The following is a 23,215-nucleotide window of genomic DNA, read 5'->3' as shown; positions in this document are numbered from 1 at the left end:
TGGAGAGAAAATTTGAAAATGTAAGATTCTCTTGTCTGTAGCGCCGGTCAAAAATCGCCATTTTCGGGAAAAAGCTGTTTCTACCCCCTTAATGAAAATTTCACAAGACCATTTAACTTACCGTTCGCATCTTTCACAAAAGCCGTAGTGTCCGCGGTCTGTGATGTATTCTTTGTTGATTCTGACAGGAGTCTCAATGCCACAATCAAACAGCGGGTACATTCCATAGTCCATTGGACTCTTCTGTTTTATTTCATTCTCCTGAGTTGTCATATCTGTTTTCATTAAAGACTTAAATCAAAGAACCACGAATCATCAAATCAACCAAAGTTCTAGAAACGATGCTGAGAAGAACCAAGTTCGAGCAAAAACATCGAACTTCCGCAAAAAGAAACATGCCCACTTCGGTCTTGACATTTGACAAGTTGATGGATGACAGAACGAGAAGACAGCGTGGAGGCAGCGCATGCGAGGGCTTTCGTGAAATTTTGACGTGACTGTCGTAAGAAACATTTGAAAATTATACACAGGAGTTTGACTTGCATGAGTGGATCCTCTTTTTTTAGAAAGATATCCTCATCATCATTTCATTATCAGATATTGTTCAGTCATCCTGTGTAGATATCCTGACTCAGGTTGCCGAGCCCACAATGCACTAGAACAGTATCTCCGCTACACTGTTGTTCAGCAATAAAAACATGATAAAACTGGTATTATTATTTATTATTTTATTTCGCCTTGCTTCATCAAAAATTCCACCTCTTGGTTCAATAAATTTTCGCTTCATTCGCTCGTTTAATAATTTTATAAGCGTCAAATTTACCGCTCAATTTTTGAATGTATCTGACTTATTGTGCCATTTATTTCTGCAATTAACTCAAAGATAATATAGTTTTGGAAAGAGTATTCCTGGCTATAACTAGTCTTCTCGATCGTAAATTCTTTCACCATATCTTTTACGGGAAGGCTTAGGTTCTAAAAGCATCAATAAGGATGAATTTTTTAGACTTCATTTTCAAGCGAAAAGAGAAATTCAGCAATTAATAAATTTATTTGAGACTTTCTCATATTTTTATTCATAAAAGATGCTGATGTTTGAAAAGATCAACGTTCATCTTGCTCTGATCGCTCATTCTCCTGTCAAACATCGCCAGCGTCTTGGTCAAGTTTGCTGTTGTTTAACCGTTTAGCGCGAAACTATCATTTACGGTGTTAGTTTGTGTTGTAAAAATTCTAGCGCTTAGTACTTGATCCTTTTTCTTGCTAATTCGTAATTAAAACGAGGTCTGATGGACAGAAATGAATTAAGATCAAAGTTTTTTTACAGTCTTAAGTTTTCATTACTAAAATATCGACCCTATTCGGGAATGGGTAACCTGTTTATTTCTTTGTTAAAAAAAGCCTTAGCTTTGTGACAAGGATTAAAATGATGGGAAAGTATCTAATCAGATTCTGTTAACGTCAATATGCAGGAATCTTTAGTGTTCCCACTTCTCTTCTATTGAAATCAAGGAAGACTAATCTTGAGAAAAAGCCTTTTTCACAGGGTTAGATTTCTTTCTTCAGGATTTTAAATTCATCAAGCGCTTAATTTTCGAATTTTCAAAGTTTTAAACTTAACTTTCCAGACTTTCTATTTTTTTTAGAAAAAATTCTAGACTGAAATTTTATCATCGTTTCTAGACAACTTGGGAAGACCCAATTTGAAATTCGGAGCCTCAGATCAGAATGTCAGAACACTTCAATCCGCGAAAGAGCGACTAAGAGAAAAGTTTCCAAAAACTGGCGTTTTTTTTGTCCAGTGCAAAATCAGATTTGGCAAGTAAAGACGGCTGAGAGGCGACGGCTCGGACGTGCGCCCTGCCGCACTTGACCTCACCGGGCCTCAGTCTTGGCACACCAGTCACTTCATTTTTTCCTCTTCCTTTTCTTGCCGCCGCGCAAAATTCAGAGCTTTTCAGAGACGCTTTTTACAACCCAAAATTTTCTAAAACTGTCATCCAAATCTTCAATTTATCGCTCCGAATTTTTTTGTAAAAAAGGATTAAAATGTGTAAAATGTGTGAACACACCCTTATTTTCTTCCCACGCGTTTTCTCACTACCCAGGGGGCGTTTTCCAATTGCCCAAAAGGCGATTCGTAGAAAATTTCAAAAACCACAAAACCTAATTAACAAGCGAACAAAAGAACTATCGAGTGTCACGTGAGAACATAAGTACATAGAAGCTCAACTCAGCGCAAATAACAAGGCAAATTATGCTTTGGTTACCCGGCTTTTTTTCAGAGCCAAATCTTATTTTTTTCAAAAAAAAAGAGAAAATTTCTTTCAAAAAAAATATAGATAATTAAATAAAGAAATTTTTTTCACGATATAATAGCCGGACCATTGTTATTTTAGATTACTTAGTGACACCCGTATTAAAAATAGTAATAATATTAATACTATTTTACAATTTTATTTTACAAAATAATCAACCAAAAAAGAAGTAACATGCTAGAATTACTAAAGCAGCTGTAGTTACTGTACTAAGACCGCAAATAAGCGGGTAAGCGTGTGTCCCTGCCATTTAGCAGGTTTTCAGCTGCTCTGGTAAACCGGTCGCCACCTCCAGATTCGCCTCCGCCGGGCAAATCTCGCACTCAGCTCAATAAAGTCCCCTCGCACTAGCTAGCCACACACTTCACCGTTCTTTATTCTTCACTTTTCAATCGCAATCTTTTGTAAAAATAGAGAATAGAGAAAATAACTATCGAAATAATTACTTTGTATAGTTTTTAATTGAATTTATATTGAAGCTTTTTCTTCCAAATTGGAAAGATCAAGCTAAGGCTATTTCGCCGACAAAATAAATAATAGATTCCAATGCCCTATTCTGTGTATTTTGCACCCGAGGCGGCGTCAAGCTTGCCCCGCGGCGACGATTTTCTACTTTCACGTGACACTGACAGCGAAAAAGGAAAAATAAAACGAGCACGCTCTTTCTCTTTGGGCACACGCTCTCTCTCTTCTGAGGGAAAAAATGGGAAACGCAGATTGTGGAGAACTGGTTCTTTGATGGCTCGTCTCTGCGACCCTGAGTGCAGAATCTTGGTCTGGTGGATTTTAAATAGAACCAACGCCGGACCAGGACTTTGCTCGGGAAACAGGGCGAGCTACAGTCGACGATCTATTCTTACTGTGCAAAATATAAAAATCCTTTCAAAGACACGATATTACTTTAGAGAGAAAAGCTGCCATCTTTCAAAGAATAAAAGGTGAATTTTTCAATTGAAAGTTGGGAGAATTTTCCTTTTGATTTGACCATTCAAAATAGGTAGATTTTACTAGAACCGAAATTATTGGAGCATGACTAGTAGGCCAGAAGTAAACCGCTATTTGGCATCAGCAAATAAGAAAATTTGAGCTTTTTTGAAGTCGAAATTTCAGCAGTTTTACAGCCTTTTTACTGATGAACGGGGTTGACCAGAAAAAATGTGAATCCCTGAGGGACAGAGTTCTAAATTTTGAAGATTTGACGAGAGCTTAAAGCTTCAAGTAAATTACTTGAAAAATAGCTGAGCTGCTAGCTAACCAAATTTAGAACTCTGCTGAGAAATCACTATCCTGCGGGACTACCTGGATATGATGTCAGATATTGGGCCGAAGATCTAATTCCTCTGCTCAAGAGAACAACAACGAGAACTGCCAAGTGCCGTCTGATTCTATCCATGGAAAGACACGAGTTTGAAAGAGACAGTACAGCGAGAAAATTCACCAGTTTCATCTTCCACGATGAAAATACTTGTCAACTCTTCGCAAATGGCATTCCTCTTCCAGAAAATCCACACAAATGGAAATCGACAGTTTTTCAGCAGAAATTACTCCAAGAACACATTCACTTGCTTGGCAAAGAAATATATCGAGATGAAATCAAGGAAGAAGAAGGAAAATGGGACTTGACTTTGCTGGGCTCTGAATGTGTCCAGGAAGGAGGGGAAGCAATCGTCTTCGAGAAATTCTTTAATCAACGCCCTTTTGCTGTGAGAATTCAGGCATTTGACTCTGCGCTTTTCACTGATCATTTTTTGGGCGAAGTCAAGCTTGTCTTCAACTTTTCTTCAGGTAGGAATTTTAGGGTTAAACCAATTTATGGAAGTGATTTTAAAGATCCGGGTTTTGATTGGCCGGTAGGCCAAATACAGCAATCTTATTGGTAATCCAAAAATGCACTTCCATGAATTGATTTTGTCCGAATTTTGGTAGAAATACTTCGATAATTCTTTATTATAGGAGATTACAAGCAAGCAACAAAAATCAAGACCGACATTTTCATGTCGAGAGGGAGAGAGTACAGTAGATACATTCCGTTTCACGAAAACATAATCCAGCACTTTGCGAACATTGAGTTTTACGACCCAGATGATACTGATTTATCCGACTGTTTGGGATGGCTGACTGTCATGGAGAAAGCTGACGGTAGCCTTCGAACAGAAGAGAATTGGGAACGATAGATCTTGAAGAAAGAAAAAATATTGCGATCGGAATAAAACGAGCTGTCGAATATCTCGGCGCAGTGGGGATTTCCCACTACGACTTGAAACTAGAAAATGTTCTGTTGATCGGAAAAGTTGCCAAGATCGCCGATTTTGGAATCATATCCGACAAAACCAATCGATTGAGTTATAGAAAAATGGGATACGCACGACGAGGATCGAAGTTTAGACTGGCTCAATCACTATGTAAGTCAATTTTAGCAGAAAGTCCTGGGTTTTCATATGAACCTCTTTAGATTCTGGAACTCCTGGCTTTTCCGACTCGATGCAAATCATTGGCAACCAAGGTTACTCGGTCGACAACATCATCCGTTTTATCTTTTGTGAATGGAAAACTGCCTGGAGTCTTTTATTTGATCCTATTGACGAAGATGAGAAGGCTCTGCTCGACGAGATTTTAGAGGTTGAAATACTGTGCTGAATTGATTGCTGATTTATTTAGGAATGTAACTTGGTAAAATTCGACAAAGAGGGAAAAGGCTGCGGTATTATCAATCATACAAAAACATTTCCGTTCAAGGCAAAGTTGCAGGAAGCTACTGGAATCGCCTGTATTTCTACCTCGGGTGAAGCATACTTCGATGACCCGAAATTGACAAAGTTGCGAGAAATGTCAGTCATGAAAGAGAGTATCTTCAGAAGTCATCTTGATCATCCTAATGGACATCTTTGTGTGCCAATTTCCGTCGCAACCTTAATCTGTGATGCTCTCAAAAACGACCTTGAATATAAAACTGATGATTCCATCTTCTTCAAAGTATTTTCCATTCTGACGATGATTATTTACCCCCGAAGTTTGGCTCGATTCAATCTCCACCCTGACAGTCAAGAAAGAGAAATAGAAAAATTTCTCAGAAGACTCAAATATCCAACGTACGTGAATGCTAGTGGGTGGGAAATCCTCAGGAGCTGTCTTAAACTTCCAAAGTCAAAATTTTCGTTCGAAAGAGGTAAATTTTAATTATAACAAAAACCCATTCAAATTTTTTTCAGTTGTCTTTGACTCATCTTTTCTATTTACTCGACCTCTAACTGTAACTGCTGCATCTTCACCAGAATCAGGCGCCACCAGATTTCATCAAATGGTTCTTGACAGTATCGAAAACAATGAGTACGTTCTCAAGAACTGGAGTGAAACGATTCAGATCCCCACAAACAGACCGACTTTTTCCTATGAAACTGATCAAAAAAAGAACGAATGGTATCTACTTCCTAAGGCTTTTTCTGTGACAATTATAGTGTAAGTTGCACTGTGTAACCCTAATAAAACGAAAAAAAATACGATAAACGAAAAATCGAAGATTTTACTTAATTAATAACTCGTTATTATTCGGTTGTGAACATGAAAATGAAATATCCATCAGAAGGGCTGTCATTTTTAAGATGCAAAAGAACCGGTTCGCCAGCGTCACCAAGCTCAACGTTTGCGAAATCGGTCATGGAAAAATCCGGATCCTCCATATTTATTCCGCCGCATTTTTCGTTGCCATTGATCGCCAAATATTGATTTCCACAGGAGGTCATATCAGTGGTTAGATCTTATTTAGGGTTTTTTGTTGTACTATTTGTAGGCTTACCGCGGTGTTTTTCGATTTTTCAGGCTCTTTTGAAAAATCTCCCCATACTTTCAGAACATATGCATCAAGACAAGCCTTGAAAAACTGCACTTGCAGAATTTTCGATATGAGTCATCTTACCCCCTTTTTTGGGGGATTTTTAGCAAGAAAAAAAGCACTAGTTTGATTAGAAGCGGCTTTTGAGTGCGTGCTAGATCGATTTTGATAATTTGATGCCTACCATGTGAAAGATAAGCGCAAGATGCATCGATACATATGAAATTTATTATTGCGGAGTACTTCCTTCATATGATTCTAGAGCTCCAAAGTTGACGCAAGCAGCCAGATACGATAATCCAATATTATCAACTTCTGATATAAGCATGGTATGATGATGTTTTATAGCTCAAATTGAAGCTTATAAATTACTGAACAAAATGGAGTGGTATTTTTTTGACCAGCCGGTTGTGCTTCCGGTTCGTCGCGGTTCATACCCGGAAATAGGTCAAAATGTAGAAATATGTATATCAAATGAATTAATTTTCAACAGCGAATCTTTTGAACATATTCAGAAGTTCAACCGCCCGGTTATTATTGCGGTTCATGGTGGTTCATGGTGGTTCAAGCGCAGAAATGAACAAAATAGCAGCAATATGTATATCAAATTGAAACATAAATTAAGAACATTCATAAAATCATTTAATAAGCCCGAAGCAACCGGTTGTTCTCCCGGTAAATGGCGGTTCCAAACGGTTCAAGCCGGTTCAAGCTAAAAACATGCTCAAAGTGGTTCAATATGGTTATCAAATGTATTCATTTACAATAGCGAAGCTTTCTAGCATATTAAGAAATTCAACCGCCCGGTTATTCTTGCGGTTCATGGTGGTTAATCGTGGTTCAAGCCCAGACATGAACAAAATAGCATCAATATGCATATCAAATTGAATCTTGTATTAAGTACATTCGTCGAATCATTGAATAAGCCCAAACCACCCGGTAACTCTCGTGGAAAAAGGCGGTTTCTGACGGTTCAAGCCGGTTAAAGCCGAATATATGCTCAAAATGGTTCAATATGTATATCAAATGAAGAATTATTCAAAAGCACGTCTTTTGAAACTTTAACGAGATCCGGACGCGTGATAAAACACTGAATATGCGCAAACCGCCCGGTTTTAATCGATTTTGTCTCTTTAAACGGGCGAAAATAAGGGGAGGCCAGGCCCAATTATTCAATTCAGTCTGAGACGGGGCCAAGCCGACCCGAAGGGGAGGCAAGGCCCGTTTATTCAATTCAGTCTGAGACGGGGCCAAGCCGACCCGAAGGGGAGGCCAGGCTCGTTCAAAGAATTCAGTCTGAGACGGGGCCAAGCCGACCCGAAGGGAGGCCAGGCGCGTTTATACATTCAGTCTGAGACGGGGCAAAGCCAAGCCGAAGGGAAGGCCAGGCGCGTTCATACAATTCAGTCTGCGACGAGGCCAAGCCGACCCGAAGGGAGGCCAGGCCCGTTTAAACAATTCAGTCTGAGACGGGGCCAAGCCGACCCGAAGGGGAGGCCAGGCCCGTTCAAACAATTCAGTCTGAGACGGGGCCAAGCCGACCCGAAGGGGAGGCAAAGCCCGTTTATTCAATTCAGTCTGAGACGGGGCCAAGCCGACCCGAAGGGGAGACCAGGCCCGTTTATTCAATTCAGTCTGCGACGGAACCAAGCCGACCCGAAGGGGAGGCCAGGCGCGATCATACAATTCATCCGTGGCAGACTGAATTGAATAAACGGGCCTTGCCTCCTCTTCGGGTCGGCTTGGCCCCGTCGCAAACTGAATTAAATAAACGGGCCTGGTCTTTCCTTCGGGTCGGCTTCGGCTCGTCGCAGACTGAATCGTTTCAACGGGCCTGGCCTCCTCTTCGGGTCGGCTTGGCCCCGTCGCAGATTGAATGGTATAAACGGGCCTGGCCTCCCCTTCGGGTCGGCTTGGCCCCGTCGCAGACTGAATTGTTTAAACGGGCCTGGCCTCCCCTTCGGGTCGGCTTGGCCTCGTCGCAGACTGAATTGTATGAACGCGCCTGGCCTTCCCTTCGGGTTGGCTTTGCCCCGTCTCAGACTGAATTGCATAAACGGGCCTGGCCTCCCCTTCGGGTCGGCTTGGCCCCGTCTCAGACTGAATTGAATAAACGGGCCTGGCCTCCCTTCGGGTCGGCTTGGCCCCGTCTCAGACTGAATTGTTTGAACGGGCCTGGCCTCCCATTCGGGTCGGCTTTGCCCCGTCTCAGACTGAATGTATAAACGGGCCTGGCCACCTCTTCGGGTCGGCTTGGCCCCGTCTCAGACTGAATTGTTTGAACGGGCCTGGCCTTTCCTCCGGGTCGGCTTGGCCCCGTCGCAGACTGAATTGAATAAACGGGCCTGGCCTCTCCTTCGGGTCGGCTTGGCCCCGTCTCAGACTGAATTGAATAAACGGGCCTGGCCTCGATCAAAATCGATTAAAACCGGGCGGTTTGCGCATATTCAGTGTTTTATCACGCGTCCGGATCTCGTTAAAGTTTCAAAAGACGTTCTTTTGAATAATTTTTCATTTGATATACATATTGAACCATTTTGAGCATATATTCGGCTTTAACCGGCTTGAACCGTCAGAAACCGCCTTTTTCCACGAGAGTTAACGGGTAGTTTGGGCTTATTCAATGATTCGACGAATGTACTTAATACAAGATTCAATTTGATATGCATATTGATGCTATTTTGTTCATGTCTGGGCTTGAACCACGATTAACCACCATGAACCGCAAGAATAACCGGGCGGTTGAATTTCTTAATATGCTAGAAAGCTTCGCTATTGTAAATGAATACATTTGATAACCATATTGAACCACTTTGAGCATGTTTTTAGCTTGAACCGGCTTGAACCGTTTGGAACCGCCATTTACCGGGAGAACAACCGGTTGCTTCGGGCTTATTAAATGATTTTATGAATGTTCTTAATTTATGTTTCAATTTGATATACATATTGCTGCTATTTTGTTCATTTCTGCGCTTGAACCACCATGAACCACCATGAACCGCAATAATAACCGGGCGGTTGAACTTCTGAATATGTTCAAAAGATTCGCTGTTGAAAATTAATTCATTTGATATACATATTTCTACATTTTGACCTATTTCCGGGTATGAACCGCGACGAACCGGAAGCACAACCGGCTGGTCAAAAAAATACCACTCCATTTTGTTCAGTAATTTATAAGCTTCAATTTGAGCTATAAAACATCATCATACCATGCTTATATCAGAAGTTGATAATATTGGATTATCGTATCTGGCTGCTTGCGTCAACTTTGGAGCTCTAGAATCATATGAAGGAAGTACTCCGCAATAATAAATTTCATATGTATCGATGCATCTTGCGCTTATCTTTCACATGGTAGGCATCAAATTATCAAAATCGATCTAGCACGCACTCAAAAGCCGCTTCTAATCAAACTAGTGCTTTTTTTCTTGCTAAAAATCCCCCAAAAAAGGGGGTAAGATGACTCATATCGAAAATTCTGCAAGTGCAGTTTTTCAAGGCTTGTCTTGATGCATATGTTCTGAAAGTATGGGGAGATTTTTCAAAAGAGCCTGAAAAATAGAAAACACCGCGGTAAGCCTAACTATTTGGAAGATGCTATTTAATAATATTGAGCCCATTCCTGTGAATTCATTGCTATTTGGATTGAAGACAAAATTCGTTGAAGCAACAATGATCTTCTGATCACCCTCAGGAATCAATTTGAGGTAGCAGTCGCTTACGGGAATCTTTGGATCACCAGACATTTCCGCGGCCATTTCTTCGTCATTCAGAACTTCTCCTTCTTCGTTGAACAGATTCGGCGAGCTTATAAAAAATCTACGACCTCAGGGCTACAATATTTACTTACGCGATGAGGAACGTATTATCTTCTGCATCAGGATATGTTGTGGTATTCCATTCTTCTCCACCAACAAAGAAGTAAACAGGTTGCTGAGCAGTGGAACCTTCCTGGCAAATGTTTGTGTAAGGCTTTTCAATGTTCTCAATTTATGTCACAACTAATTCTAATCAAAAAATATTTGAGAGATTTTCTTTTGGATTCTTGGTTTATCGCCGAGAAAAAGTATTGTAATGATAACAACAGCGACAACGACGAGAAGGCAAACGAAACCTGCGACAATTCTGCCACAACTCATTTTTGTTCCCTTTTTTACGCGAAAACAAGCAACTGAAGTAATTACGGTGACATCGTACATCAAAATAATGGTGTTCTCGAAATTCGTAAATTCACACTAGGCAAAATGTTTTCTGATTTATTTACAATTTTTCAAATGGTCATGTACAGATTGAGCTCGTCAAGGAGGTCGCAGCGGGGATCACGTGGATCATTTTCTTGCATGGCGAATTTGTAGGAATCTGAAATTTTCATTTTTAATTTGAATTTGATCAAGTCTTACTTTTATCGCCTGAGTCAAACCACTCGTTATTTTTCAGCCAGCTTTCCCATTGAACTGCTTCGGTTCCATCTGTGGAAACAAAAATTTAAATAAATCAGAAGATTGAGCTTACCATTCGGACTTCCCGTTCTAATAAAGTTGCCGATATAATTTTGATAGGCTTTCTGAAAATCTTGATCATCTTCGTCGCTATCATCAGTTTCCGTTATTCTTGAGAAAAACCAGTATTCTGCTGAACCATGATGAACAACTTGCTGCCAGGGCAAAACTTGAGTAGTCAGAGAAAGGAATATCTCGCTATTTCTTCGTTTGAATTTTCTCTCCGAAGCTAAAATAATATTTTCTTATTTTTAGCGCTTATTCTATACCAGGGAATCCATCTGTCATGCATCTGTTCATATTGCAGTACCATGTGAAATCAGTTAAAAATTTATCTGCTTGAGGAAGACACTCTTCTTTTGGATCGTCGGGGCAGTTGTAAAAACCAGCATCCTTTACTTTCTTCAAATCATCCTCTTCGAGCAAATGGTCAAGCAGCCAATTCCAATTTGTCTCACAGACAGTAATTCCAGGTTCTTCGCATTGAACTCCCCACATCATCAAATTGATGAAAAATGCTCCTTCGTTGTTGGAAACATCGATGATCAGAGGCTTGTCGTGGATTTCTCCCTTTGAGAATGAGTAAAAGGGCATTTCCTCGAGCATTCCTGTGTTGATTATCGGCGAGTAAGGCTCTGCAATCATCGTTAGTCGGTCAAAGTTCCCGATCGGTAGAAACTGTTGAAGCGTCCAGGCTGCTTTGTTGATCTCTTCTGCTGTCTTGTTTTTCATGCAAGCGACAGTGTCTTCGTCAATTTTGTTTCTACACCTAGGGGAAATGCTAGGTGCCAAAGGATCATCGCAGCATTCGACAAGATTCGCGATCCCTTCCGTGATCAATTCTCCCTCATCAGCATTATAATACGGTAGCCCCTGAGGGCCAGAGAAAGCAATAGCCTTGTGGAAGAAATTCTTACTCGATTCCATCACCATATGTGCATGAACACTTTGTCCTCCAGCGCTCATCCCGCCGATTGTGATATCATTTTCATTTCCACCAAAGTATTTGGCGTTTTCTGCAACCCATATCATCGCCATTTGTTGATCCATCAGTCCTTGGTTTCCAGAAACTGGTTTATCGCTGTATTGCACTCCATGTTCGTCGGCTAGTTTTTTCTGAAGAGCTTCTGAAAACATGAAACCAAAGGCGCCAAGTCGATAATTAACGGAGATAACGATGACATCTTGAGTAGCCGCAATAAAAGCCCCCTTTTCAGGCGTGACTGCAATAGTATTGCTGCCAAAGAAAAATGCCCCGCCATGAAAATAAATCAGAACACTGAGTTTTCTACCACTTTCGATCGCCTCAATAGGAGCATGAATATCGAGATAGAGACAGTCTTCAGTCAGCCTCTCGCCAGACGTAAAACCTTGAATGCATCTTTGCGATGCTTCCTTCGCTTTATAAACCCCTTCAACTGAATCAAACCGCTCATAGTTTTTCAAATCCCTTTCGATTTCTGGCGCCATCCAACGACGTTCCCCTACTGGAGGTTTTGCGTAAGGAACACCCCGAAGAACGACGACTTCCTCGTTGATTTCATGTCGATAGCCCTAACTCATAATTGTTTTGTATATCACTTGATGTTAACAAACCTGTATCTTTCCGAGAGGGCCGAAATCAACAGTGTACCAATTTGTTTCATCAGGAGCCTCTGTAGACAATGTGGTTTGTGAAGAGCTTGTTTGAGTAGCTTGAGTTGTCTTCGTTGTCGTTGTTGAAGAAATCGTCGATGTTGTTGGTCTTTGTGTTGAGCTTGTACTCGATTGGGTTGTTGCAGTTACTGAGGAATGCTCCGTCGTTGTTGTCTTGTCAAAAGAGTCGGAAACAATACTGTAGATTTTCTCTTCGACATCTTTATCGTATGCGCCATACAAAACCCCCGTGATGATCCCAACCGAAATCAAACATGAAAAAAATATAATCAACAAATATTCAAGCCACTTTTTCATCTTGTGGAATCTCAGGAATGCAAGAAGGCGTTCCAGAATTATGGGCGTGATCGGAATTGAAAAGTTTTGGAAAAGTTTAATTGCGAACTTTTATCAGAATGTTAAATAGTCATGTACAGATCGAGAGAGTCTATAAAATCGCAGCGAGCTTCGCGGGGATCGGATGTTTGCATCTGGAAACCACGTGTTGCTGAAATTTATTTTCACCATTTACTATCTTTATCTGTCACTACCTTCTGCTCCGACATCGAGCAACTTGTTACCGACTGACCACTCTTCCCAATCAGCCTGATCTTTGTGTTCATTTTCGACAGGGTTCCCAAGGTAGTCTAGAATTTTGGGTGCGCGTCGTTTGCTACGGTTTGGGGGGTTTGCGTATATTTCTACGATGCGTATATTTCTACGGTGCGTATATTTCTACGGTCAAAAATGAGTCATAGGGACCGTAGCAATTGACGCAAAGTTTAGGGTGGGGAAAAAGCCGGGTCGGTTTTGTCAGTTATTAATAAAATTAAAATAATTTAAAGCTATCTTAGTCGGTCGGAACGATAGTGTGGTCGGTTTCCGCTTACAAAAATGAAAACAATATGTAGGAAAATAATTTTAAGCCTTGGTTCAATAAGCATTGTCAAAGTATGATACTTATTTATCTTTTTGTAAGGGAAAACTGACAAGACACTCGTTCCGACCGACTTAGATAGCTTTAAATTCTTTTAATATTATTAATAACCGACAAAACCGACCCGGCTTTTTGCCCACCCTAAACTGTGCGTCAATTGCTACGGTCCCTATGACTCATTTTTGACCGTAGAAATATACGCACCGTAGAAATATACGCATCGTAGAAATATACCGTATATTATATACGCAAACCCCCCAAACCGTAGCAAACGACGCGCACCCTAGAATTTTGATAACGCCACGCTTTAAAATTTGTCTTACTGTTTGGATCGCCAGTTCGAATAAAATTCGACAAGTATTGAACATAGCTGTACTGGAAGGGTTTATCATCAGCGTATCGTGGATCATTGCGAAGCGCATCGTGGAAGTACCAGTGTTCGCCGACTCCATGTCGAACTCCCTCTTCAATTTTGTCCCATGGAAGTCGTTGGCTCACACGTGCGATGTAGAGGCCCGTTTTACGGTCGCTTCGGCCGAATCTTTAATAAATCGATAAATATAATTAAAGAGTCAAATCTCACCGAGTTCTTCCGGCTCCTTGAGTAGGGTAACCGTCTTCGAGACAACGTCTTGCATTGCAGTACCAAGTAAAGTCTGTTAAAAATTCATCGACTTTATGCAGACATTCAGAGCCATCCTCAGGACAGTTATAAAAGCCAGCGTTTATGATCTTTATAAAATCTGAAGGGGACAAAAGTGCAGCCAAGAATGCGTCCCAGTTTTCTTCGCATACTTTTTGAGAAGATGGATACGTTTCATTTGGACACAAAAATCCGTTGAAAACTGGTTCTACGAAACCGTAGCCTTCATTGTCTGCGACATCGATGATGGTTGGCTTGTCATGAAGCTCTCCTCGTTGAAAGTGAAAGTACGGCATGTCTTGGAGCGTTCCAGTGTTGATAATTGGCGCGTAGGGCTCAGCAATCATCGTTAATCGCTCAAAATTTCCGATTGGAGCAGCTTGGCTCAAAGTCCAGGCAGCTCGGTTTATCTGCAGCGTTGTCTTACCCATCATACAGGAGATTATTTCGGGAGTTGTTGGCCCATCACAGGTGGGAATAAGTCCTTCGATGCCTTCAACATCCTCAGGTCCTTCGCAGCAATCCGTCAATTCCGCTATTCCTTGCAGGATTTGTTCACCTTCAGTATCATTATAATACGGAATGCCATTTGGTCCGGAGAAGGCGATTGCTTTATGAAACAATTTTTCGCTGAAATGACAGATTTAGTTGGAATATGCAAATATGTCGTTTGATTTAAAGAGCGTACGCAAATTTTTACTACTGCTGGTCATTACCTGCTCGGCATAACTAAATGAGCATGTACACTTTGCCCGCCTGCGCTCATTCCGCCGATGGTGATATCGTCTTTATCGCCACCAAAGTACTAGAAATATTGAATTATCAAAAACCGATATGACAACCTACCTTCGAATATTCGCCAGTCCAGATCATCGCCATCTGCTGGTCCATTAATCCTTGATTTCCAGAAGTAATTTTATCGTCGTAATACTCAAGACCGTGTTCTTTGTCAATTCGGTCATCGAGCAACTCGGAAAACAAAAACCCGAAAGCGCCAAGTCGATAATTTGCTGACATGACGACGATGTTCTGCTCCAGAGCAATAATCGACCCCTTATTTGGAGAAATGACTTTGTTGGTGCCTCCCAAAAACGCGCCGCCATGGAAGTAAAGAAAGATTTTCAATTTTTCTTTGTTCTCAATTGCTCTCCGAGGGACGAAAATATCCAAGTACGTGCAGTCTTCCGTTATTGAAGGATTGACATTGAATGCATTCGGACAGCTCGGAGTAGCTTCTTCAGCAATGTAAACTCCGGTCCATTCGTCGTCGATGATTTCCGACCTTGGATATCCCTCAAGGCTGCGCTCGATGACAGGGGCTTTCCAGCGGAGGTCGCCGACAGGAGGCTTCATAAAAGGGATACCGCGCATAACGACAACATCCGGATAGTCTGGATTCAAGTAACCACGGATCGTTCCTAGCGCTCCAAAATCAACTTCGTAATACTCTATTTCTGGTTGAGAAGTTGAAGAGCTTGGTTGGGAAGTAGGAGTTGTGAAGCCGTCAATTATGTCATAAACTTTCTCTGGCAGCGCATCATCATATGCTCCGTACAAAACACCCATGCTGATTCCCACCGAAATCGAACATGCTCCAAAAAGTATCAAAATATATTCCACGCATTTTCGCATTTTTACGAAAATTGTTCTGGGCAAGCGTAATGCGCTGAAAAGGTCAGAATAGTTTGTTCTTCTGCGCAAAATATTAAGTAGATGCCAAGTTAATATTAAAGCTGGAGACAACGCTCAGAACTGGGAGGCGTGATTGTTTGATGTTATTTACAAATGCTTAAGTTTTGAATCTTTATGGCGACACCCTTAAGCTCTTGAAATCGAAAAGCTTGAAAAATATTTACTAAATCAAAAAAATGCCGTTCTAAATTGATAATTTGGGCGAAAGTATATCGCCTAAAAAAAGGATGTCAATTGATGATATCGATTGAACGTGATCCGCTAAAACGAAAAGCTACATCTCAAGAACGTGGACTATGTTTTACATTGTCAGATAAGACCAATAGCGCAATAAAAGGACAGAAATAATGATAATTCCGCAAAAGAAGGGTTTTCAATTTTTAGGCTTTTTAGAACAATAAAATGCGCGTGCTTCCGTTTGTTTTCGGTAAATTGCCCAAAAAGAGATTCCAACAGAGAATTAATCAACCTTTTTTTCTAGCTTTTTGCAGAGCTGACGAATCAACAGCTGCTCCAGACCGAAATGACACTACAACTGCTCCAGAAACCGTCGAGCTAAAAGCAGCGTATCGAAATCACGTGGTGCAAATCGACTCCAACGCTCCTCAATCGACCTTTTCTAATCCAAAGACCAACGTCGCGATCCTTTCAAAGAACTTGTTCAAGCTCTCTGATGAAAGAATCGGCCTCAGTCTTTTCAACCAAATCGGCGATTGGCAAAAGCAGACTGGGTATTTCGAGCATCCATCAGCGGTAAGCAAATATATCGGCAGCGGAAATCTGATTGAATTTAGGACCATGATCTGAAAGTCAAATACAAAGCTGTCGGAAAATCTCTTGCGCTCAATGCGATGATCGAGCAAGCTGGTTTTCAGGATAGTGGGAAGCTGAAATACTACGGATGCTACTGTCTTCCAAGGTAAGAAAGAAAGTGACACGGCCATTTAAGGTATTTTTTCGCTAGTGAGTTGTACCACAAAGATTTCCAGTGGCACGATACAATCGGCAAAGGAAAGCCAGTCGATGCCATTGATAGAGTTTGCCAAAAACTAATCAACTGCTACAAATGCATCCACAAGACGTACCATGATTGCCCATCCCAGAGCCCATACAGTCTCCACGGAGCTTGCTGTAAGATATATTTTGCTCTTCTAAGACAGCATTGATTTCTAGCCGAAAACGACACCGGATGCGGCCGAGATCTTTGCGAGTGTGACACCGACTTTGCCAAGGAAATCGCAGAAGTCGAGGATACCTGGAATGAAGAATACACGCAGCGAGGAGGGTTTGATCGATCAACTCAATGTGCTCCTCATCACGAAGATTCTCACCCAGATGCAATGGACCTCATTCGTGCCGGTCAAAAGGAAACGTCTCCTCGACCAGCGGTTGGCGCCAAAGAACCAGTGGTGAAAAATTGTTGCGGGAAGGGACTTCAGGTGAATCTCTTTAACCCGGAGCGTCAAGAATGCTGCAAAGATGGAAGTACAAAGGCGATCGGAACATGCCCCTTGTAAAATTATAATTTTCACAATTTTAAAATTATGCTTGGCTTTTCTTTAAATAATCCTCAAGTGGAATCATGTTCATTCGAGACAATCAAATGGACACTCAAAAGTATAAACCCTTCTTGTAAAAAAAACACTTCTCTGTCATTCTACTTGCCTGACGCAACTGACACCAGTTTGCGATCTTTTCTATCTGTATATTTCTAAATAAATTCCCATTTTCAAATATTTTTTATTATATTCATGTTGCATGTTTGCAGGATAAAATTCCATGAGCGAGATATCCAACACAAACTCCAGCAAAGGCAATGTTCGTCAGCATCACTTAAAACATCGAAAATAGAAACCTTTCATTATATAATTTATCTTACGAAGTATTTGAGCGATCACAAAGCGATAGAGAAAATCCTCGCTTGTTTGGACAGGGACGACTGGTCGAGGTGGTGGTGGAGCAACATAAATTGTTTGGACTGTTGGTTGTTGAATTGGCTGCACCATCTGCAGTTGACCATTCGGAAGTTGAACGTAAGTTGGTAAGCTGTTGGCGACTAAAAATCAAGTTATATTTTTGAAATTCAAATTTTGAATTCTTTGAAAGCAACCTGGAATTGTCTGGGGTGCAGGCCCAGTGACGGGTAATGAAACTGGAACAGCAGCTTGGCTTTGTGGCGAGGCGAATGTCGTTGTATTTGGTGCTTATTTTTTATGATTTTGGACAAGTAAAATCCTTACGTGGTGGTCTAGGTGGCGCAGTTGTAGTAGCAAAAGCCGACCGGTTGGGCGCGGAAGGGACAATTTCCTCGGGCTCGCAATTATTTTGTCCTTGCTGCTCATTTTCCCTGACTTGCCGATTTTTGAATGAGCAGAACAGTTTGATTATCTGTAGTGTAAATATCAGAGAGACAATGAGATCGATGCAGGACATCGCCATTGATGCTCTCAATATCGGCAAATGAAGAGAGTAGTATCCATCAGCATAAACAACAATAATCAAAACGGCGGCGGTTATATTCAATGCGCAAATCACCCAAACAAGAACGTATTCCATGAAAACATTTTTATGAGTCACAGAGCTTCCCAAGCAAAGAGACACTCCAACAATCACTTTATTGAATGCAAACCAAATGCATGCAGTAACAAATGCTCCAAAAATGTCTGAATACCTGCAGCTTGAGGAATAAGCAGGAATAATGCTTTCCATTTCTCTCGCCGTCTCTCAGAATCAAAAAATTTTTATATTTGCGGAGATCAGAATCGTGTGTGCTCTATTGAGATTCATAAATTTTATTGAAGACAAACGGTCACAGGAAATTCAGAAGCATGAAATCGCTAATGCTTGCATCTTCCTAGTCCAATGGACAAATACACAACGCAGAGCACACTGAAGAGGATGTTCAGCATCATCGTGACAATAACACTCATAACGAGTGAGCAATCAAAGCAATCGCTTTTTCCGGCACTATCGTCATTTCCAGGTGCTGCAACTTGAACATAAATGGGGAAAACTTGAGGTTGCTGTGAACTGGGAACTTGTCCTTCAACGACATCATTGTATGCTTTATGGAAAATAATCATATGAACGCTTGAAAAACACGAACCTGGAGGAGCGTCTTCATCGTACGGGTTCGGAACAACCGGTTGAATCGGAACAACCGGTTGAGCCGGTACAATCGTTTGAACCGTGGGTTGGAGGATAATGTGATTTTGAGGCACAACTTGCTGATTTGAATACTCCAAAACTTCTTTATTCTTTATCAAACATAATCTCCGGATTCCGTTAGCAAACGCGCAAAAAGAAAAAATAAAGCCTAAATTTATTCACCGTATTTTCGCCGTAGGACGTAAATACTCACTTATACTGTATAAGTTATACAGCTCAATGCCAACGAAGCCCTCAAGTAAACAAGCTCCATATCGGATCTTTTACTGCTAATGTAGGTATGTAGTGTAAAGGAAGACGCGAAAATTCCCGATAAACCGCAAATACCGGACAAGAGTTCAGAGTCATTTCCGGCAGCAGGTAGTAGTAAGAAACTGTACCAAATCCACAGCCAAGCAGTAACATAAGCTCCAAAGATTTCATCTCTATCACAAGAATAAAAAGTTGTTTCACCCATCTTTCCATCATATAAAAAAGATTCTGTTACTTCATAAAGCAACATATTTGAATAGATTGAATATCTGATCGGTCATATATTCTTCAATTTCTCTTTACAAAGCTTAATAATGGCCTCTTACAAGATGACAGGCGAATTACGAAGCGGGTAAATCGTGAAATTAACATTCAAATAGTGATTCAAGCGCCCAGGAAGAGAGATTCCTACACATTTCATCGGGTTTAATTGGAAATTTATTCAAGAAAATGAGTCCGAATTGAACTAAGAAATACATGTAAAGAACTCGCAACAAATAAAGACTACTGCTGATGTGTGTTGACATAAAGTCCTCAATTAATCTCCCGGGCAACCTAGATTAATTAGCACACTTCCGCTCTTTATCAACTGTGCGCACCTTAATCAGCTGCTTTTCCCGCGCTCTTCCCTGTGCAAGATCCATTTAGGATCATTCAATAAAGTGAGCTTGTATAAGTTGGACGACTTTTTCACCAGTTGAATCAAGAAATATATATACGCAAGAGCCAAGTATATCACTGGCGACTGCACAGATAAAAAACCCAGAGACCTCCCCCGAACGAAGACTGAAAACTACATCAAGAGAACTCTCCAATTGTGCCGAATCCAGATCCTGTTGCTGAAACTTGTAAGTTAAAGTGTGAATCTTGGGAGTGGGAAGAAAGGCAATTTGGGAAAAGTGTTTTATCTTTTGGTGGACGCCTTTATTGGATCTTTGGATTGCCTGGACTTCTTTATCGTTGCGATCTCACACGCGCTAGTGGTCTCCAACCGAGCCGCGCCGATTCCGAGCGCCGCATCGCCGCACGAGTGACTTCCTACCGCGACGCCGGAAAAACTTCCGCGAGTGGTCTCCAACCGAGCCGCGCCGATTTTTAGCACCGTATCGCCGCACGACTGATTTCCTACTGCGCTACCGTAACTTGCGTTGTTCTCCTGCCACGCAGATACACATCTACTCAGTTACAGAAGTAGTCAACTATACGCTGCGCTTTGATTTTGGTAACAAGCTCCCGCGTGGTTCCGTTAACACAAATCACGACTATCAACCTCGATCATCAGCAACCCGTTGAGTGATCACAACGACGGTCGCACGTGTCGATTACCCGCAGAATTCCGCTGCTCATTATCAGTCTCCTGCTGTTCTCGTTGCAATCAAACGAAGTATCCCGCAGAACTCTTCATTAGCAGCGTCCTGTCATTTCTGGAACCCGCTGAGCTGAGCTCGCACGCAAACTTTCTGCTGCGACTGACACCATTTCTCCCAGTCGAAACTTAAGGGTATCACTCGTTTACCCGAAAAAACGCTCGCTAGCTTGTCGATTCGTCGGACACTCATCTAAGCAAAAGCGCGCCTCTCCTAAAGTCAACATGGGCCTCAAACCTGTTGCTGAACTCACTGTTGCCGAACTTCGAGCAGTCTGCAAACGCCTCAAGTTGGACACTAAAGGCCTAAAGGCTGAATTACAACAAACACTTCGGGCTCATGCTAAGAAAATTGGATATCGCCGAACGGACGATCTTAAAGACTTTGTTATCAATACAGATAACATCGATACTGAGAACCAGGATGCACCAGTAACGACTGTCAGTAGCGCTGATCCTGCTCTATTACTGTCGTCCTCGATCATTTCAGTACCCACGACGGAGTTGCCATCGGTAACAAGTCCAGCGCCTGTTTCATCATCGTCCTTTGCATTTCCGCAGCCTTGCTCAACGGTGCCGATCTCGACGACAAGTCTTGATTCAATGACTGCGTCCTCGATGTTTACTCCTCAGGAGAGCAATTCCAGAGCCGATTCGGTCTCCCGCATCCTTGGTGGATCTACTACTACTACATCGGCAGCATTTGGTGGTCAATATGGTCTTTTCGGAAATCGCCTAAATTCTGGATTGGCCTCGAATAGGAACGTGATTGGTCAATCAGCGCAATTTGCGAAAACTTCGCCTCCTCTGACGCCGCCGATGAATCAATTCGCAGTCAACTCTGCTGGTGCAAGCACTGGAAAAGCCAGAGACAACTTAAGAAAGGAAAGTTCCGACATCAAACTCGTTGTTTCGCGAGAGCCGCAAGAGATCGAGAATCTGCTTGACCAAATTCTGAATTTGGGAAGTATCTACGAGTGGAGCGACGCGCAGCGCATGATCGTGCTTCGAACTAAGCTCAGCCCGCAAATTCAGCGAGAAATCGGAATTTCGGGTCTTGGAAACTTCGAAGATGCCGCGGAACGCCTCCGTAAAAGATTGGGATTCAGTCATCAGAAGCTGACGTTGTTGATCGAAAAGCTCTCTCGTGGACGTCAAGAGACCGTGACTGCTGCCTTTTCGCGACTTATCAATCTTCTCTCTTCTGCTGGATCCGTTTTCCCAAATCTGCCTGAAGAAGCCAAGCAAACGGTGTTGCGCCAGGCACTGCGAAGAATCCTCCGCCCAAGCGAATTTCAGTCCTTCTATCTCGCTTGGATCGCCCAGCAGATGCCAACCAATCTTTCCTCGGTAGCAGAAATCCTCAGCCTTCTTGAGGGAACTTTCGCTAGCCCAGCCGAAGCCGTGGATCTCGAGAATGACGAGTACGATTTGAATGCAGCAAATCGCGAAATCGTCTGCCACCTGTGCGGCGAAAATGGGCACGTGATGAGAAACTGTTCCTTGATGACTGGAATCAGGCAGATTTCAACAATCACGTCGCGACTGGACCAGTTGGAAGCGATCGCAATAAAGCAAGACTCGTCTTTTGAGCGGCTTCTGAACAAAATAGAAATGATTGCTGAGAACCAGTCCGCTTACAACTCGACGCAGCAGCAGCAGCAATCACAAGGCCAGAAGCAAGGACAGGGTGGGAGCAAGAATCATCGCAACACGAAGCCTTACTGTGAGGTGTGCCCACTTTTGCCAACTGGTTACCCGCCTCGTCACTTCAAGCAAATGTGCCCAACAAAATCCCAGCATTGACTAGGCGGGGATTCTCCAGGCTCAGAAAGCCAAAAACTCGCCTGTCATGAAATCTCGCTGCCTTCCCTGCTTCCGAAAATCAGACTACAAATTCTCGACACTGAACTTCTTACTCTCGTTGATTCGGGAGCCAACTGCTCGATTTTGGCCCAAGAACTCGCTGCTAAATTCCCTAACGCGCGCCGTGAGCCTGTGGAAGCGAGCATTGTCGTTGCGAATTCTGACAAGATGCGCTGCAAGGAAAAGATCATTCTACCATTGTGCCTGAACGGAAGAGTTCGTTACCAGAGTTTCCTCATCGTCCCTGGCCTCAACCACGAATGTATCCTTGGAATGAACAGCTGGAAAGAATTGAGGATCAACCGAGACACAGAAACGATCCAGATTGACGGAGAGACCTACGATATGGTTCAAACTGGCCGACACCTTGCACTAAACAATTTGGTCGCGGCTACCATTGGTCCTGAGTCCTTAATGCCAATCAGAGTGAAAGTTCCTGTCGGTGAAGACGAGCTCGAGGATGTGATCCTGGTTGAGCCTTCACCAGATGGATTCTGCAAGGAACAAGGTATCGAGACTTGTGAAGCGATTTACAGTGCTGCGAAATGCCAAACAATCCTCGTATACAACTCAACGAACGTGGCGCTTACCATTCCAGAGGGCGCGCAGGTGGCGACCGCTAGCCTCATGAAAAGAACGAAAAGGGGGCAGTTTGAGTTCAATGAGCTGGTCAGTGTTTCAAGCAGTGAATTCGACCGTGAGTGGGAGGAGCATCAACGAAATCGCGAAATTCGACTTAAGGGTCCAGACCGCTATAAGTACAAGGAAGTGGAAATCGGCCCTGACCTCACGTTCGAAGAGAAGAAAGCAATGACGGAGAAGCTGGACAAGTATTGGAAGGTTTTCTCGACTGGACCGCAGGATCTCGGCATGGCGAAGTCTCTGGCCTTCAGAATCCGACTGAAAGATGAGACAGCCCGAGTTTACGAGAAGCCTATTCCTGTGCGCCCTGGATGCAGAGAGAAGGCTACAGTGGTCATCGAAAATTGGTGCAAGGCGGGCGTCGT

At 42.4% G+C, this 23,215-nt stretch overlaps 6 protein-coding genes across 6 annotated transcripts; 2 read left to right on the top strand and 4 right to left on the bottom strand.

Moving 5' to 3' along the window:
* The first annotated feature begins 1,367 nt into the window (after positions 1 to 1,367).
* LOC145702055 (uncharacterized) lies at positions 1,368 to 4,926 on the top strand. Its single transcript, XM_081779267.1, has 5 exons — positions 1,368 to 1,371; positions 1,684 to 1,822; positions 3,583 to 4,103; positions 4,272 to 4,720; positions 4,771 to 4,926. The coding sequence occupies exons 1-4, from the start codon at positions 1,368 to 1,370 to the stop codon at positions 4,490 to 4,492; spliced, it is 885 nt and encodes a 294-aa protein (XP_081635393.1). The 3' UTR covers positions 4,493 to 4,720; positions 4,771 to 4,926.
* Positions 4,927 to 5,860: 934 nt separating this feature from the next.
* Positions 5,861 to 10,349, bottom strand: LOC145702054 (uncharacterized). Its single transcript, XM_081779266.1, has 4 exons — positions 10,335 to 10,349; positions 10,001 to 10,122; positions 9,766 to 9,957; positions 5,861 to 6,065 (listed from the first exon to the last, which is right to left on the bottom strand). Exons 1-4 carry the CDS (start codon positions 10,347 to 10,349, stop codon positions 5,861 to 5,863), a joined length of 534 nt encoding a protein of 177 aa, XP_081635392.1.
* Positions 10,350 to 10,391: 42 nt separating this feature from the next.
* On the bottom strand, positions 10,392 to 12,695 carry LOC145703952 (crystal protein-like). Its single transcript, XM_081781367.1, has 5 exons — positions 12,246 to 12,695; positions 10,919 to 12,203; positions 10,663 to 10,878; positions 10,551 to 10,619; positions 10,392 to 10,509 (listed from the first exon to the last, which is right to left on the bottom strand). Exons 1-5 carry the CDS (start codon positions 12,600 to 12,602, stop codon positions 10,421 to 10,423), a joined length of 2,016 nt encoding a protein of 671 aa, XP_081637493.1. The 5' UTR covers positions 12,603 to 12,695; the 3' UTR covers positions 10,392 to 10,420.
* LOC145703953 (cAMP-regulated D2 protein-like) lies at positions 12,649 to 15,515 on the bottom strand. Its single transcript, XM_081781368.1, has 6 exons — positions 14,711 to 15,515; positions 14,581 to 14,669; positions 13,805 to 14,494; positions 13,545 to 13,762; positions 12,836 to 12,931; positions 12,649 to 12,792 (listed from the first exon to the last, which is right to left on the bottom strand). The coding sequence occupies exons 1-6, from the start codon at positions 15,494 to 15,496 to the stop codon at positions 12,704 to 12,706; spliced, it is 1,968 nt and encodes a 655-aa protein (XP_081637494.1). The 5' UTR covers positions 15,497 to 15,515; the 3' UTR covers positions 12,649 to 12,703.
* A 408-nt stretch (positions 15,516 to 15,923) lies between these two features.
* LOC145703733 (uncharacterized) lies at positions 15,924 to 17,084 on the top strand. Its single transcript, XM_081781127.1, has 5 exons — positions 15,924 to 15,983; positions 16,038 to 16,309; positions 16,351 to 16,475; positions 16,521 to 16,687; positions 16,730 to 17,084. The coding sequence occupies exons 1-5, from the start codon at positions 15,959 to 15,961 to the stop codon at positions 17,071 to 17,073; spliced, it is 933 nt and encodes a 310-aa protein (XP_081637253.1). The 5' UTR covers positions 15,924 to 15,958; the 3' UTR covers positions 17,074 to 17,084.
* Positions 17,085 to 17,305: 221 nt separating this feature from the next.
* LOC145702053 (uncharacterized) lies at positions 17,306 to 18,488 on the bottom strand. The gene is made up of 4 exons (XM_081779265.1): positions 17,797 to 18,488; positions 17,667 to 17,759; positions 17,436 to 17,612; positions 17,306 to 17,388 (listed from the first exon to the last, which is right to left on the bottom strand). Exons 1-4 carry the CDS (start codon positions 18,263 to 18,265, stop codon positions 17,306 to 17,308), a joined length of 822 nt encoding a protein of 273 aa, XP_081635391.1. The 5' UTR covers positions 18,266 to 18,488.
* Between the last annotated feature and the right edge of the window lie 4,727 nt (positions 18,489 to 23,215).

The sequence above is a fragment of the Oikopleura dioica genome, chromosome PAR, assembly GCF_907165135.1.
Source record: "Oikopleura dioica chromosome PAR, OKI2018_I68_1.0, whole genome shotgun sequence".
In the NCBI taxonomy this organism is placed as follows: Eukaryota; Metazoa; Chordata; class Appendicularia; order Copelata; family Oikopleuridae; genus Oikopleura; species Oikopleura dioica.
This window is presented reverse-complemented; position numbering and strand designations above follow the sequence as displayed.